General features: G+C 38.7%; 1 protein-coding gene and 1 pseudogene across 1 annotated transcript; one reads left to right on the top strand and one right to left on the bottom strand.

The window, feature by feature from the left end:
* Window positions 1-1,670: 1,670 nt before the first annotated feature.
* LOC110900034 lies at window positions 1,671-3,692 on the bottom strand (annotated as a pseudogene).
* A 2,430-nt stretch (window positions 3,693-6,122) lies between these two features.
* LOC110900031 (1-aminocyclopropane-1-carboxylate oxidase homolog 1) lies at window positions 6,123-7,425 on the top strand. Its single transcript, XM_022146938.2, has 2 exons — window positions 6,123-6,956; window positions 7,021-7,425. Exons 1-2 carry the CDS (start codon window positions 6,138-6,140, stop codon window positions 7,270-7,272), a joined length of 1,071 nt encoding a protein of 356 aa, XP_022002630.2. The 5' UTR covers window positions 6,123-6,137; the 3' UTR covers window positions 7,273-7,425.
* The last annotated feature ends 5,408 nt before the right edge of the window (window positions 7,426-12,833 follow it).

A 12,833-nucleotide genomic window follows, 5' to 3' on the forward strand; every position in this document is an offset into this window, starting at 1 on the left:
CCATTGACACGAACTTATTGATTGTTGTTGTTTTGGAATGGCACTCGTCATATATTCAGCCATCGACATCTGTTTCAGATCTGGTTGTGGATCCGTACTCCAATCCCAAGGACTTGTGCAACTCATTGTGATCAAAAATTAACAAATAACCTACACACCACAAACTGTTAACAACAAACAGACAACAATTGAAAGATACAATCTGATCGAAAGATCAAGACTTGTTCGAAGGATCAACAGTGATCGAAAGATTACTGTTGAGTTTCGAGCAATAGTCTTCGAAAGATTCTCAATGAAAGATCCTTATCTTTCGACTGATTATCACGAAAGATTCAATGTTCGAAAGATTTATATCTTTCGAATACTGATCTCGAAGGATTCACAATGAAAGATCCTTATCTTTCGAGATGTATCCTTATCTTTCGGACAACCAACTTTCGAAAAGATTCCAACTACGAAGGATAACCCTTAGACTTCGAAAGACTACTCGAAGGATGCTTATCTTTCGAGCTGCCTTTGATCGAAAGATGTCGAAGGATATCTTTCGATGTCGAAGGATATCTTTCGACAGCTCTGACACACTGACACAAAGTACGACGGGTTGGTGAAAAAGGTGATGTGTTGATGTACCAACTTTCGGCAGAAAGGATGGTTCTGCAACAACTTTTCACCAAACAATTGACTTTCAAAAATTTTTGCCAAAATAAGCAACCTTATCTTCAAGAACTGGTCACCGGAAACACACCGGAGATATAGCCGGAAAAATCAAGGTTTCACAAAAACGATTTTTATGTTACCCAAACCGACCCCGAACACTCCCGATAGGTTTAGTATGCGTTTTTATGCAGAAAACTACCAAAAACGGGTGCTAAACCAAGTGTCCAAACACACCAAGAACTTGAACAAACCGGTTTTAAACAAGGTAAAGAGCGAGGCTCTGATACCACTTGTAGGTCCCTTTTCTCGGAGGATCGAGAACAAACCTAAACCTTGTTATACTAACCCACTAGCGAGTGCGGAATCCAAGCTAGCGGGCAAACCGGGATGATGCAAGAACAAACACAAGAACACACAAAGTTCACCGATTAACACCACTGTATTAATACGTATGAAGGTTTACGGTTACAAGCACAATGTTTACAATCTTGTTTGCAAACTCTCTAAAGTGTGTGTGTGTGTGTTTTCCAGCAGAGTTTCTCTAACTCTCCAAATGTGCATCTATCTAACACTAACACACTGCATGGGTATTTATACCCATACATAACAGGTCTTGGTCGAAGGATCGATAGATGGTCCGAAGGATCATCTGTCGATGACAATGTGTCCGAAAGATCAGCATGGACATCGAAGGATCATCCTTCGATGCCTAATGGTCGAACCATGGTCGAACCATATCTTTCGAGCACCTCGAAGGATCAGTTGTATCCTTCGAGGCTATCCTTCGATCCAGACAAACATCATGTTGTCCAAGTCAAACTAGGAGGATAGTTAACTTGGTCAACTTACAGACTGATTTAGGACATCGTTTACATACAGACCGAATACAGACAAAGTACAGACACAAGTGCACCAACACAAATCTTTTTAAACAAAAAATAATGCATATTATATATTACCAAATTAAAAAGATTTAAAACGAAAAGTTAATATAATGCAAAAGTTATTAAAGTATGTGACACAAGTCATGAAGAGTTGAACACAAGTCATGAACCCAATTAAACACCCATTCCACATAAAGATATGAAAACATTGTCCCAATGATTAGATGAGATGATCTAGTTATATTAGATGATCTCATCCACCCAAATGATTAGATGATCAAGTTATATTAAAAATGGTACAATTTAAAGCTTCAAATGAAGTAAACGAGGAGCACCATCAAGGGCCGTAGACATGGAATACTGTATGTAGTCATGAACAGTGGTTTTCCTGTACCTTGGTGGGTTCTCATCGGAAACCAACTCCTTAATAGGTCCATATAGCTTCGTCAACGGAGCTAACGAGCTGCTGAAAAAACACGCACCCTCGGCCCTTTCTCATTTGCCACCACTCTATGCTCCACACTTTTCAATTTGTCATTAGACATCATCTGAAACATAACTGAATTAGCCTCTAGTTTTAAACATAGGTCGAACCTAAGGTGGGTTAAGAGAGTCCGTTGATCAATGCGAACATAATTTGTTGGATTTTAAAATACTGAATATGAGATTTTTAATTAAAAAAAAAAGAGTTTGACCACCTAATCATCTATGTAGTTAATGCGGTAAAATATCGGATATCGGTCAAGGACCGATATTTGAAATGTAGGTTATCCCGATGAGATATGAGTGGGATATAATTTTAATATAATGCAGAATTTATATATATATATATATATATAGCTATTTAACACCAATAATTCAAAGATATATCGGTTAATATTATCGGTACCGATATTTGACACCAATATTTTACTAAGGGACAAATATATCACTGATATTAACTGCATAGCTAATCATAAACACTAAAGAAAAGAACTTTATGACTATGCAGTTAATGCGGTAAAATATCGGATATCGGTCAAGGAACACTATTTGAGATGTAGATTATCTGGGTGAGATATTGGTAATTTTAATATCATGCAAAATTTATATATATGGCAATTTAACACTAACAATTCACTCATTTATCAATCCGGTCAAATATCTGTGATATATTGATTATATTGATCAAATATTGGTCAATATCGTCGATAATATCGTTACCGATACTCTGACCAATATTTTACATTGGGACTCATAACCGATATATCACTGATATTAACAGCATAGCGCTTTATGATGACCCCGACTAAAAAACTTGCCTGCAATAGATCACCGATATTTATAACAAGCGCACCCGGAGTAGGTGGAACATCAACCCATTGATTTTGATGAAGTATTTGCAGCCCGCCGATATCATCTTGTAGAAGCACAGTCAGGAAACCGGTGTCTGTATGTTTGGTTGTACCCATGGTTAGATCTGGTTGTGGACAGGCAGGGTAACAATGGCCGAAGAATGCGAGCCCCTTGTCACAATCCAGATCTCCCAAGTAACTTGGTTTTAGACCTAAGGCCTCTGAGATCAACCGAAACAATAAGCCGCCTAGTTTCAGCACTTGATTTGAGTACTCGATTTGAATGTCTCTACAAACCTCTGGCAATTCTTCCGGGGGTGGGGGCGATGGAGCCATGAATGAAAAAAATGTGTCTCTCCAGTTCGCCGTGGGAGAAGTATACAAATCGAAATTGCTATTATACACCACGGGCCTCGACGCATCTCTAGTGTAAAACCGTTTTTTAATCTCCACATCTTGTTCATGAAATCTACGGACGCCTTGTAGCGCCTCGTTCATAACACTCAATGGGATTCCGTGGTTCACCACTTGAAAAAACCCCATTTTTTCTGAGGCCATACGGATCTTCTCAATCGTCAATGCTCTATCGGTGGACCCAAGGTCTACGACAGGAAGTTCCAAAGAGTTGGAAGTTTTGCGAATGCTTTTCCATTGATTGATGAAGATGCGAGGGACTTGTTTGATTCCAGCATCGACAAGGCCTTGGACTCCAGATTTTGTTTGGTCGAATGATTTGAGATCGGTTGCTCGATCGTAGATTGAAGCTATTGTTTTGGCAAGAGCCATGTTTTGTTATGTGAGATGAAACTATGCAAAGATCAGATGATTCTATATATAGAAGAAATTAGCAGTCAGCTAGAGATATAATTGTTGGGACCCTATCATTATTGCAAATAGTTGACCAACAATATCTAACCATGGCCCCCAAAATATCAAGCTATGATTTTTAATATCTGTATTTAATAGTTGTATTATTATTTCATTTAAAACAGTTGAAATAACATCAAACATACAACCAATTTCAAATTATGTATAATATTAACAAGTTCTCGGTATGGACAATACCATCACTGGTCCAAGTTGTTATAGCACAACTACGAGTTACTTTTAAAGTTATAATATGTCTCCTCAATAAGTATAACATGGACTCCTCATATGTAAATGGACTTACCTTTTAAATCATAATACTTTTCTATGTGTTTTTTTATAATGGCTAACTAGAATTTGCTACATGGCCCACTCATAACTTTTGGTGTTTTCTTTGCTTTTCTCCTCTTAGGTTAGTTGGTATGGGCTCACATCCCCTGCCAACTCAGCTTCATAGTGCCCTCAACACCGTTGCAGATGTGTTATGGAGGGGCGCTATGAAGGGTATCGCGAATACTTAAACTTGATCAACTAAACCTGTGAGGAAATCGGTAGACGTTGGGTTAGGATCTCAACTTCTGATCAGTCTTCATTCTCATATGTTGGTGGTCTTTAGATTTATCTATTTGACGCATTTTCGTCGTTACTTTCTATTTACCTATTACATACTACGCACAACAAGGACATTGAAACCATATGTGCTCCCAGTGGTGTTTCATATCAGTTATATTTTCAAGAAGAATTAACGCTTAAGCTTTAGGTATCCTCTCATTATTTTTTCTGAATTATAGTTAACCGTGATTCATTTATCGTCACTTTTCCTTCTCTACACTTTCGATAGATCGTAGAGATGCTCGACAGGAAACCGTTAGGGCACTGATGTAAGGTGATTGCCACTTACGACCATGAACGTAATTGTGAATCACATGTGTACGCTTTTGGATTCCTATTATGTAGATTAGAGTTTATCCGAATCTGTTTACGTCTTAGAATTCTGAAATTCGATATGTTTGATTTTGTTTGATCTCATATGAATTATGATGTGTCTAGGTCCGTTTCCACCGATCATCTCAGTATTTTCTTTAGCATATGACCTTTCATTGATCAATTATGATATCTGAATTCAATTCCGTATGTGTTATATCTGAACTTTGTCATTTATTGTCACACCCTGATTTCCCGATGGGCCCGGAGTTGGGGTATATGTGTGACGTTGATATCAATAATCACAATGCACAGTGGAATATGGGATTTTAAATTACATATTACAAAAGTACAAACAGAAAAAAAGTACAAAAAAATATTATATAGGATGTTTGTATCACTAATCAAAACAATGAACCAGTAGAATGAGCTTCGGTACCATCGGCTCATCTATGTTGACACATTATAAAGGAACTAGAAGGGTGCTCACGTGATGTGACGGGAAACACAAACACTGTCGGTTGGTTCGGTTATTATTCTCAATTGAAATCGAAGTCATCGATTAGTTTATTTTATTAACCAATTGGTTTTCACTTAATCAGTTCGGTAAGAACCCGAGTACACGTTTGATATCGATGCTTGAACTTGGCTTTGATACCAATTTAAGTCCCGATAGAATATCAAACGAACATAAAATTATGACTAACTCCCACAATATTATTAGACCAAGAAAACTATACAAAAACTTGATTACAAATCCCTACCCAATACACGGTATATATAGCTAACCTAACGCGTTAGACTTAGCTAGGGTTGTTCACGTAATTATCCTTAAGACATCCAAACCTAACTCGTTTAGAATGCTAGATAATTATTTAATTAACTAACTAGGGCATCATAATTACAATTAATTATAAACCACATTTGATAATCTATATAGTAAACTGTCAAAATGGTTCTTGAGGTTTGGTCACTTTTGACACTTTAGTTCAAAATTCAAACTTTTTGAATTTGGGTCCCTGTGATTTCAACTTTATTGTCATTTTCATCCAAAATCAAAATCTAGTTAGATTTTTCGGTTAACATCCTGATTTTTTTGTCTTTTTCCTCCTTTTAATGAAGGACAAAATGGTCATATTTTCAGTTAACACATTATGGTCTTTGATAAATATAACTTAAAATCATATCCACATATTTTTTAGATCGAGGTTTAATATCTTTAGTCAACGATTAGAATCAAAGATAATATAGTCCAATATTGACGAATATGGTTCATTTTTTGTAATTTACACAAAAAAAAAAAAGATTATTCAAATGACACATTATGATCATTGAAAAATATAACATAAAATCCTATCTAGATATTCTTTAGATTGTGGTTTATTATCTTTAGTCAACAATTATATCTATATAGTTGACTACGTATCTCCATTTATAGAATGACTCTTTGCATATGATCATCATCACAAACATGACCACCACAACTTCAACCATCGCACCATACGATCGAGTAACCGAACTCAAAGCTTTCGACCAAGCAAAAACCGGTGTCCAAGGCCTCGTCGATGCGGGTATCCAACACGTCCCTCGCATCTTCATCAACCAACCCGAAACCATTCCAAAAGCTCCCACCTCTATTGAGCTTCCACTCATAGACCTCGGTTCAACCGATAGAGCATCCACGGTGGAAAAGATCCGCGAGGCCTCGAAGAACCTCGGGCTTTTCCAAGTGGTTAATCATGGAATCCCATTGAGTGTGATGGACGAGACGCTTAAAGGCGTCCGTAGATTCCACGAACAAGATGTAGAGACTAAAAAACGGTTTTACACGAGGGACGTTTCGAATACCGTGGTGTATAATAGCAATATTGATTTGTATAGTTCGCCTGCGGCGAACTGGAGGGACACTTTTTTTTCGGTTATGGCTCCGTTACCTCCAAAGGCGGAAGAATTGCCCGAGGTTTGTAGAGACATACAAATCGAGTACTCAAATCATGTGTTGAAACTTGTCGTGTTATTGTTTCGGTTGATCTCGGAGGCTTTAGGTTTGGAACCAAATCATTTAGGAGATATGGATTCTAACAAGGGGTTGACATTTGTTGGCCATTGTTACCCTGCTTGTCCGCAACCGGATCTAACCATGGGTGCAACCAAACACACGGACGACGGTTTCTTGACTGTACTTCTACAGGATGATATCGGCGGGCTGCAAATACTTCATCAAAATCAATGGGTTGATGTTCCACCTACCCCTGGCGCGCTTGTGATCAATATCGGTGATTTGTTACAAGTAAGTTTAATTTGATTTTGAGTACGGATATTTAAATCTAATGTCTAATATTGTTATGTTTTAGATGATATCGAATGACAAGTTGAAAAGTGTGGAGCACAGAGTGATGGCGAATGAGAAAGGGCCGAGGGTGTCGGTGGGGTGTTTTTTCACCACCGCGCTAGCGGCGTCCACGAAGGTGTATGGGCCTATCAAGGAGCTGGTTTCCAATGAGAACCCACCGAGGTACAGGGAAACCACCGTTCATGACTACGCTCACTATTCCGTCTCTAAGGGCCTTGATGGTGTTCCGCGTTTACTTCATTTGAAGATATAAATTGTACCATACTTATGAAATTTACAACCTTATAAATTTTTGTCTATACAAAAACATATGTATGTTATTCATACCCATGCTTAAACTCAAAATAATATTGATATTTGGTCCTTTCACCTATTATCATTTGGTTTAGTGATACAACCAAGTTCTTGTGATAATTAAGCATATCACGAACCGAGAAGACAAAAATATAGGGTAGTTCACAAACTAAATCGAGCCAAGCCAGGGCTAGCTCGAGCTCGGCTTGTAAACAAGACGAGTTGAGAGGCTGGGTTTGTAAACGAACCAAGTTGAGCTAGCCTTGGTTTATAAACGATCCGATCAAAGCTGGCTCACGAGCCAACTTCAAGCTATTATTTTCAAACAAGCTTAAAGTAACAATATTGTCATTGGAGACATGGTGACCGAAACAGAAATTTTAAAGGATTGGCCGATTGGGTAACATTTTGAAACGGGTAAATATTTTTGAATTGAACAGGTTGGGTCGGCCGAAACACATCTTTATGGGTTAAACAAGTCAGGCCGTGTCGAACACACCATAAGTAGAGGTGCACAAAAAACCAGTTCCTACCTGACCCAGTGGAACCGGAATCGAACCAGATTCAACCCTACCCGCAGGTACATACCAGTTCCAGGGCCGGGGTTGGGAAAAAACGAACCGTAACCGGTTCCACCTCTACCCAGTCAAAACCTGGACCCGAACCGGCCAAACCACGAAAAAACCCCAGCCAAACTGGTCAAACTCGGTCAAAAACCCGAACATACCCAGAACTGGTTCCTACCTGACCCGATTCTTGACTTTGTTGACCAAACCCAAGAACGGTTCCTACCCGGTTTTTGAAAAACCCTGTCATAGTGCACTAATCCGACTAAATCTAAAAATAAAAGCAGAACTTAAATTAATGACGGAACCTTAAACTAGAAATACAAGTTAAAGAATTGTAGGTCCCTGTTTCGCGGAGGATTACGAACCTAAACCTTGTTATACAAACCTACTAGCGAGTGCGGAATCCAAGCTAGCAAGCAAACCGAGTTAGTAGCAAGTAGAGAAACAAACACACAAAGATTCACCGATTAACACTAGTCGTATTAATGCAATGAGGGTTTCGGTTACAAGCTCAATGTTTACAGAAGTGTTCTATAAACTCTCTAAGTGTGTGAGTGAGTTCTGGGCAGAATGCTCTCTAAGCTTCTATCTCTCGGGTGTGTGGGAATGGCAGAACTCCAGAACTTTCAACACATGCATGGGTATATATACCCAGCTCAGCATGTCTGCTCGAAGGATTCGACAGATGGTCCGAAGGATCATCTGTCGACCACATGTTACACGAAAGATCAGCATGGACCTCGAAGGATCATCCTTCGAGGTCTAATGGTCGAACCATGGTCGAACCATATCTTTCGATCACCTCGAAGGATCAGGTGTATCCTTCGAGGCTATCCTTCGATCAGAACATCTTTCAACTGTTGTCCAAGTCACACCGGAGGATGGTTGACTTGGTCAACTTACAATACAAATCAGGACATCGTTTATATCAGACCGAATACAGACAAAGTACAGACACAAGTGCACCAACAAACTCCCCCTTGGCTGTAGCTTTGTCTTTGATCTCTAAGCTTTGTCTTGTTCTTCTAAAAGTTTAGACTCGTCTGGAACTTAGACAGTCTTTAGTCTTCAGGTCTTCAAGACTCTGATGTCCTATCATGTCTTCAATGTCGGAGGATCTTCAAAGTCTTCACGTCTTGAAAGTAGAGAGTGTATCAACAAACTACCCGTATCATGTAGGAAGTGTGTTGACAAACTCCCCCTTAACATAAGCTCCCCCTTGAGTTATGCTCGTGAAAAGACTTTAACTTTATGAAGTAAGATCCTTGAGGTGATGATGATGGCCAGCGGCAACTCGATCATCTTCATTCATTGAGTGCCTTCGTGTCTTCATTCCAAAGCTCGTCAACGACCATGTTCTCCTAGCCTTTAGAATCTGCACATGCAAGAAATCTAAACGTGTAATGAGAACAATTGCTTGGAATATAGTATAAACAAATGACACACGAATGACCATGTCATAATCAAACACCGTCCGACAGTTTGAAAGTTTAATAAAATTTGTCAATTTTAGTTTTTAACTTTCAAAACATGCAAATTTCGACCTTTTATGAAGATTTAGTCAGTTCGGTTTTCAGTCAGGTTTCAGGTAATGAAGACTTGAGCTCCAACATCGTACGATCGAAAATAAAGCAGAAATAAAATCTTTTTGGCTTTTATAAAGTTTATATTAAAACACGGATTTTAGGCGTGTTTTTGAAATTAAAAGATAACAATTTAAAATCCTTTGAGTGTTATCAAACGACATCACCGCTAATGTCGTGCTGATATGCACCAAACGACGAAACTGTTTAAAAGAAAAACAATAAAAGTTAAGCAGTAAATAAATAAATATATACAAACATTCTTTTTGCGAGTTTCGAGGGTAAGAGAATCATATCAGTGTACGGTCATGCCAAAACACTCTTGTTGTTCAGTTAGTTAACATTAAGATAAGCATCCTATAACAATTATCGGTATTGTTGTCCACTTAAGCTCAACTTATCAGATGTAATCATGGAGAGGGGATACGTTAAGGTATGATTTATACTTACCGACCGGTGTTCATCCACATCACGACACATTCCCGTATCAAGGTATGCACGAGTGTTCATCTTACCGGTGAGTATACCGATTATCATCTGTTTGACCGTATAAATTGTGAGATACTCACTTATTTTGATTTGAAAACAAGTCCTTTGTGATATAATCACTTATTGATGAGGAACTTGATTTTCGTATGCATGAGGGCACAGGTGCAAGTCCGTGAACAGGTCAGTACTTCCGTACAGCAGAGAGACGAACTTGACACCCGGATAAATGTGATATTTTATCACTTATTTGATTTGGACATGTGATTGTTTATCACTTATTGAGGTCGAATGCAGTATGCAATATGTACACGTATGTATAGTATCATGGAAGATCTTAGACTTAGTCTATTTATAGAAGCAACCATGATACCCAGATGATAAGCAGCATAAAGACCGAATATCTCAGAACCTCGGCAATCTATCAAACGAAATTTCGGTACTAAGACCATATGCCAATGAATGGTTCCCACCTGGTCTTCAGTCGATTAAGATTTATATCACCCTGCACACTTTAAAATGATTGTGAGCCTACCGATACATCTTATATAGAGCTGCTTATCGTTTTTCATTTAAGGTTTAAAGAGGTTTGGATAGACCACTGATGTACTATCATTTTCTCTTTTGCTCGCCAGGAAACTCATTTTTGTTTTTCTATTGTTTTTGTGTTTTTGAAATTTTTCGATGTTTTTGGATTTTCAGATTTTTGGATTTACTCCCCCTAAAATCAACAAACTAAGATAAATTTAAAAACACAAAGGTATTTACAAAAATGATTTTCCGATGTTGGTTTTACTCTTGCTTGACCTTAATGCCGTTTACCAAAATTAAGTTTTATCAGAAAAGATTTAACAAATTTTGGAAAAGTGAGTTGGCATGTCGGTAAGCGATGCGAACCATGACAACATTGATGAGTTTCACATTGAAACAATCACGTGTGAGGTGATATCCGAGATCAACGTGTCAGGTCAAAGAGTGCTGTTCGAGATAATAATAATTCACAAAGTAGCTCAAATATCGACAAGTATAGGAGAGATTAAGAATTTAGAGGCGTATCCTGCAACTGTTCCGTGCATTGCAAGGAATCTAAGCACTCTCCCAACTGGATATCCATCCGGTGTGGACTTCAAGGTCGAATTTGCAACTACTGAAAAATCTCTTGACAGCAATAAGCTCATAAACCTCCGGGTCCGGCTGGTCTTCCACATTGTACCAGCGAAGGTCTTGACTTTCTCTTTCAGAAATGGTGTGCGGATGTTCAATCCATGCAAAGGCATCGACACACATTTCACTTCATTCGTTCCTGTGGACCCGATCAAAACCAGAAAGACCAAATTTTTGGCACGTTCTTCATTTGGTCAAATTTTGCAACTTCATTCAGCCACATTCTCTTTTTCTTTTCTCTCTCTCCATCAAAGGCAACAATTTCTTCTGTCGCCTATCTTGTGCAAGGACATTCCACTATCAACAATCCTAAGACTATCAATAGTTCCTCCTGGAACTTCCTGCACACTCATTCAGAGATTAGTTGGAGAGAGGGACCCAAGCCATTGTGGTCTTGGGTCTTCCATTTTCATCAATGACAATAACTTCTTGTCTTTGATGGTTTGTAAATTGTGATGGTCCCCCTGATTCAGTAACCGATTTAGGTTTCCATGTCTGTTTTGTTTTATCAGTGTCATTCTTTAAAATTTTAACTTCATTACAGTTTGAAGTTTTTGAATTTGTTGATTTTACAGAAACAGATTGTTTTTGAACCACATCGGTTTTAATTGCTTTTTCAATCCTTTTGACCTGTTGGCGTTTCTGCTTCTTCTCCCTTTCTTTTACAAGTCGGGGATCTTGTTTTGTGGAAGTAGATGGCTTACGGTCAGTCTTGTCACGGGGATCATCAACCTTCCCTTTTTGCTTATGAAGGTAAGGGCAATTTCGAATTATATGCCCAATGGTTCCACACTCAAAACATGATCTTCGTTCAACATACCTCGAAGAATCATGTGTTCTCTTAGCTGATGATGTTGAACCTTGTGAACTCGAGGTACTAGGCTTTGAGCTGTTTTGTTCATTCCTTTTCAAAACAGTAGCTTTCTTGACAAAATCTAAGTTAGATTTATTTTCAAACGTTTCAATTTTGTCCGTTCCCGTCGATTTCACAAAGTTAACATTTTTCTTCTTCTTTTGATTCGGCTTCTTCTGGACTTGAGCCGGTGCTTTACCTTTGGGTTTGGTGTGATTTTGCTGTGTTGGCACTGTTGGCAATTTCTTGTTGCCAAATTGCTTTCGAACTTCAGCCTTTGGGATTGGAGGACACTGTGTAACTGTAACATGTGGTCCTTTCTTCCCCAAAAACTTACTTGTCGAATTTTCAAAGACTTTATCGATTAAGGATTGATTAACGTTCTTAATAGGAAAATCTTTGTCTGAGTAAATTTTATCATCACCAACCAAAGTGTACAGCAAGGTCACACTCTCCGACTCCTTCTCAGACGAGGACTCAGTTGCAACAGTCTTAGCGGGTGTGACAGGGGGATCACATAGAATGTGATTCTCAAGAGGTATGTCCTCATTTTTGACTACCGCATCAGACTTTGCTGGAGCAGCATCATCAGATTCATCATCTGAAGAATCAGCATCCTCAACCTCAACTGGAGGATCCTGTTTCTGTTCAGCAGTTACAGATGTATCTGCTGACACATCCGAATCCGAGGATACTTCTTTCTGGTATCCGAGTCCTGCTGCAAACTCCTTCACATCAAGAGGAACAGATGGTTCGAAGAACACTCTATCCTCCTCATCAGGCATGGCATCATAATTGTGTCTGACTGGTGGTGGACATTTTTTGTATCCTATGCATGTGACATCCCGTTTTTCTTTCTGAACGT

The sequence above is a fragment of the Helianthus annuus genome, chromosome 13 (assembly GCF_002127325.2).
Source record: "Helianthus annuus cultivar XRQ/B chromosome 13, HanXRQr2.0-SUNRISE, whole genome shotgun sequence".
Lineage (NCBI taxonomy): Eukaryota > Viridiplantae > Streptophyta > Magnoliopsida > Asterales > Asteraceae > Helianthus > Helianthus annuus.

What these genes read in the sequence shown, in the direction of transcription:
- LOC110900031 (XM_022146938.2), top strand. Translation starts at nt 6,138, where the DNA reads ATGACCACCACAACTTCAACCATCGCACCATACGATCGAGTAACCGAA. An exon ending in ATATCGGTGATTTGTTACAA is followed by an intron (nt 6,957 to 7,020) that starts GTAAGTTTAATT and finishes GTTATGTTTTAG; the next exon opens with ATGATATCGAATGACAAGTT.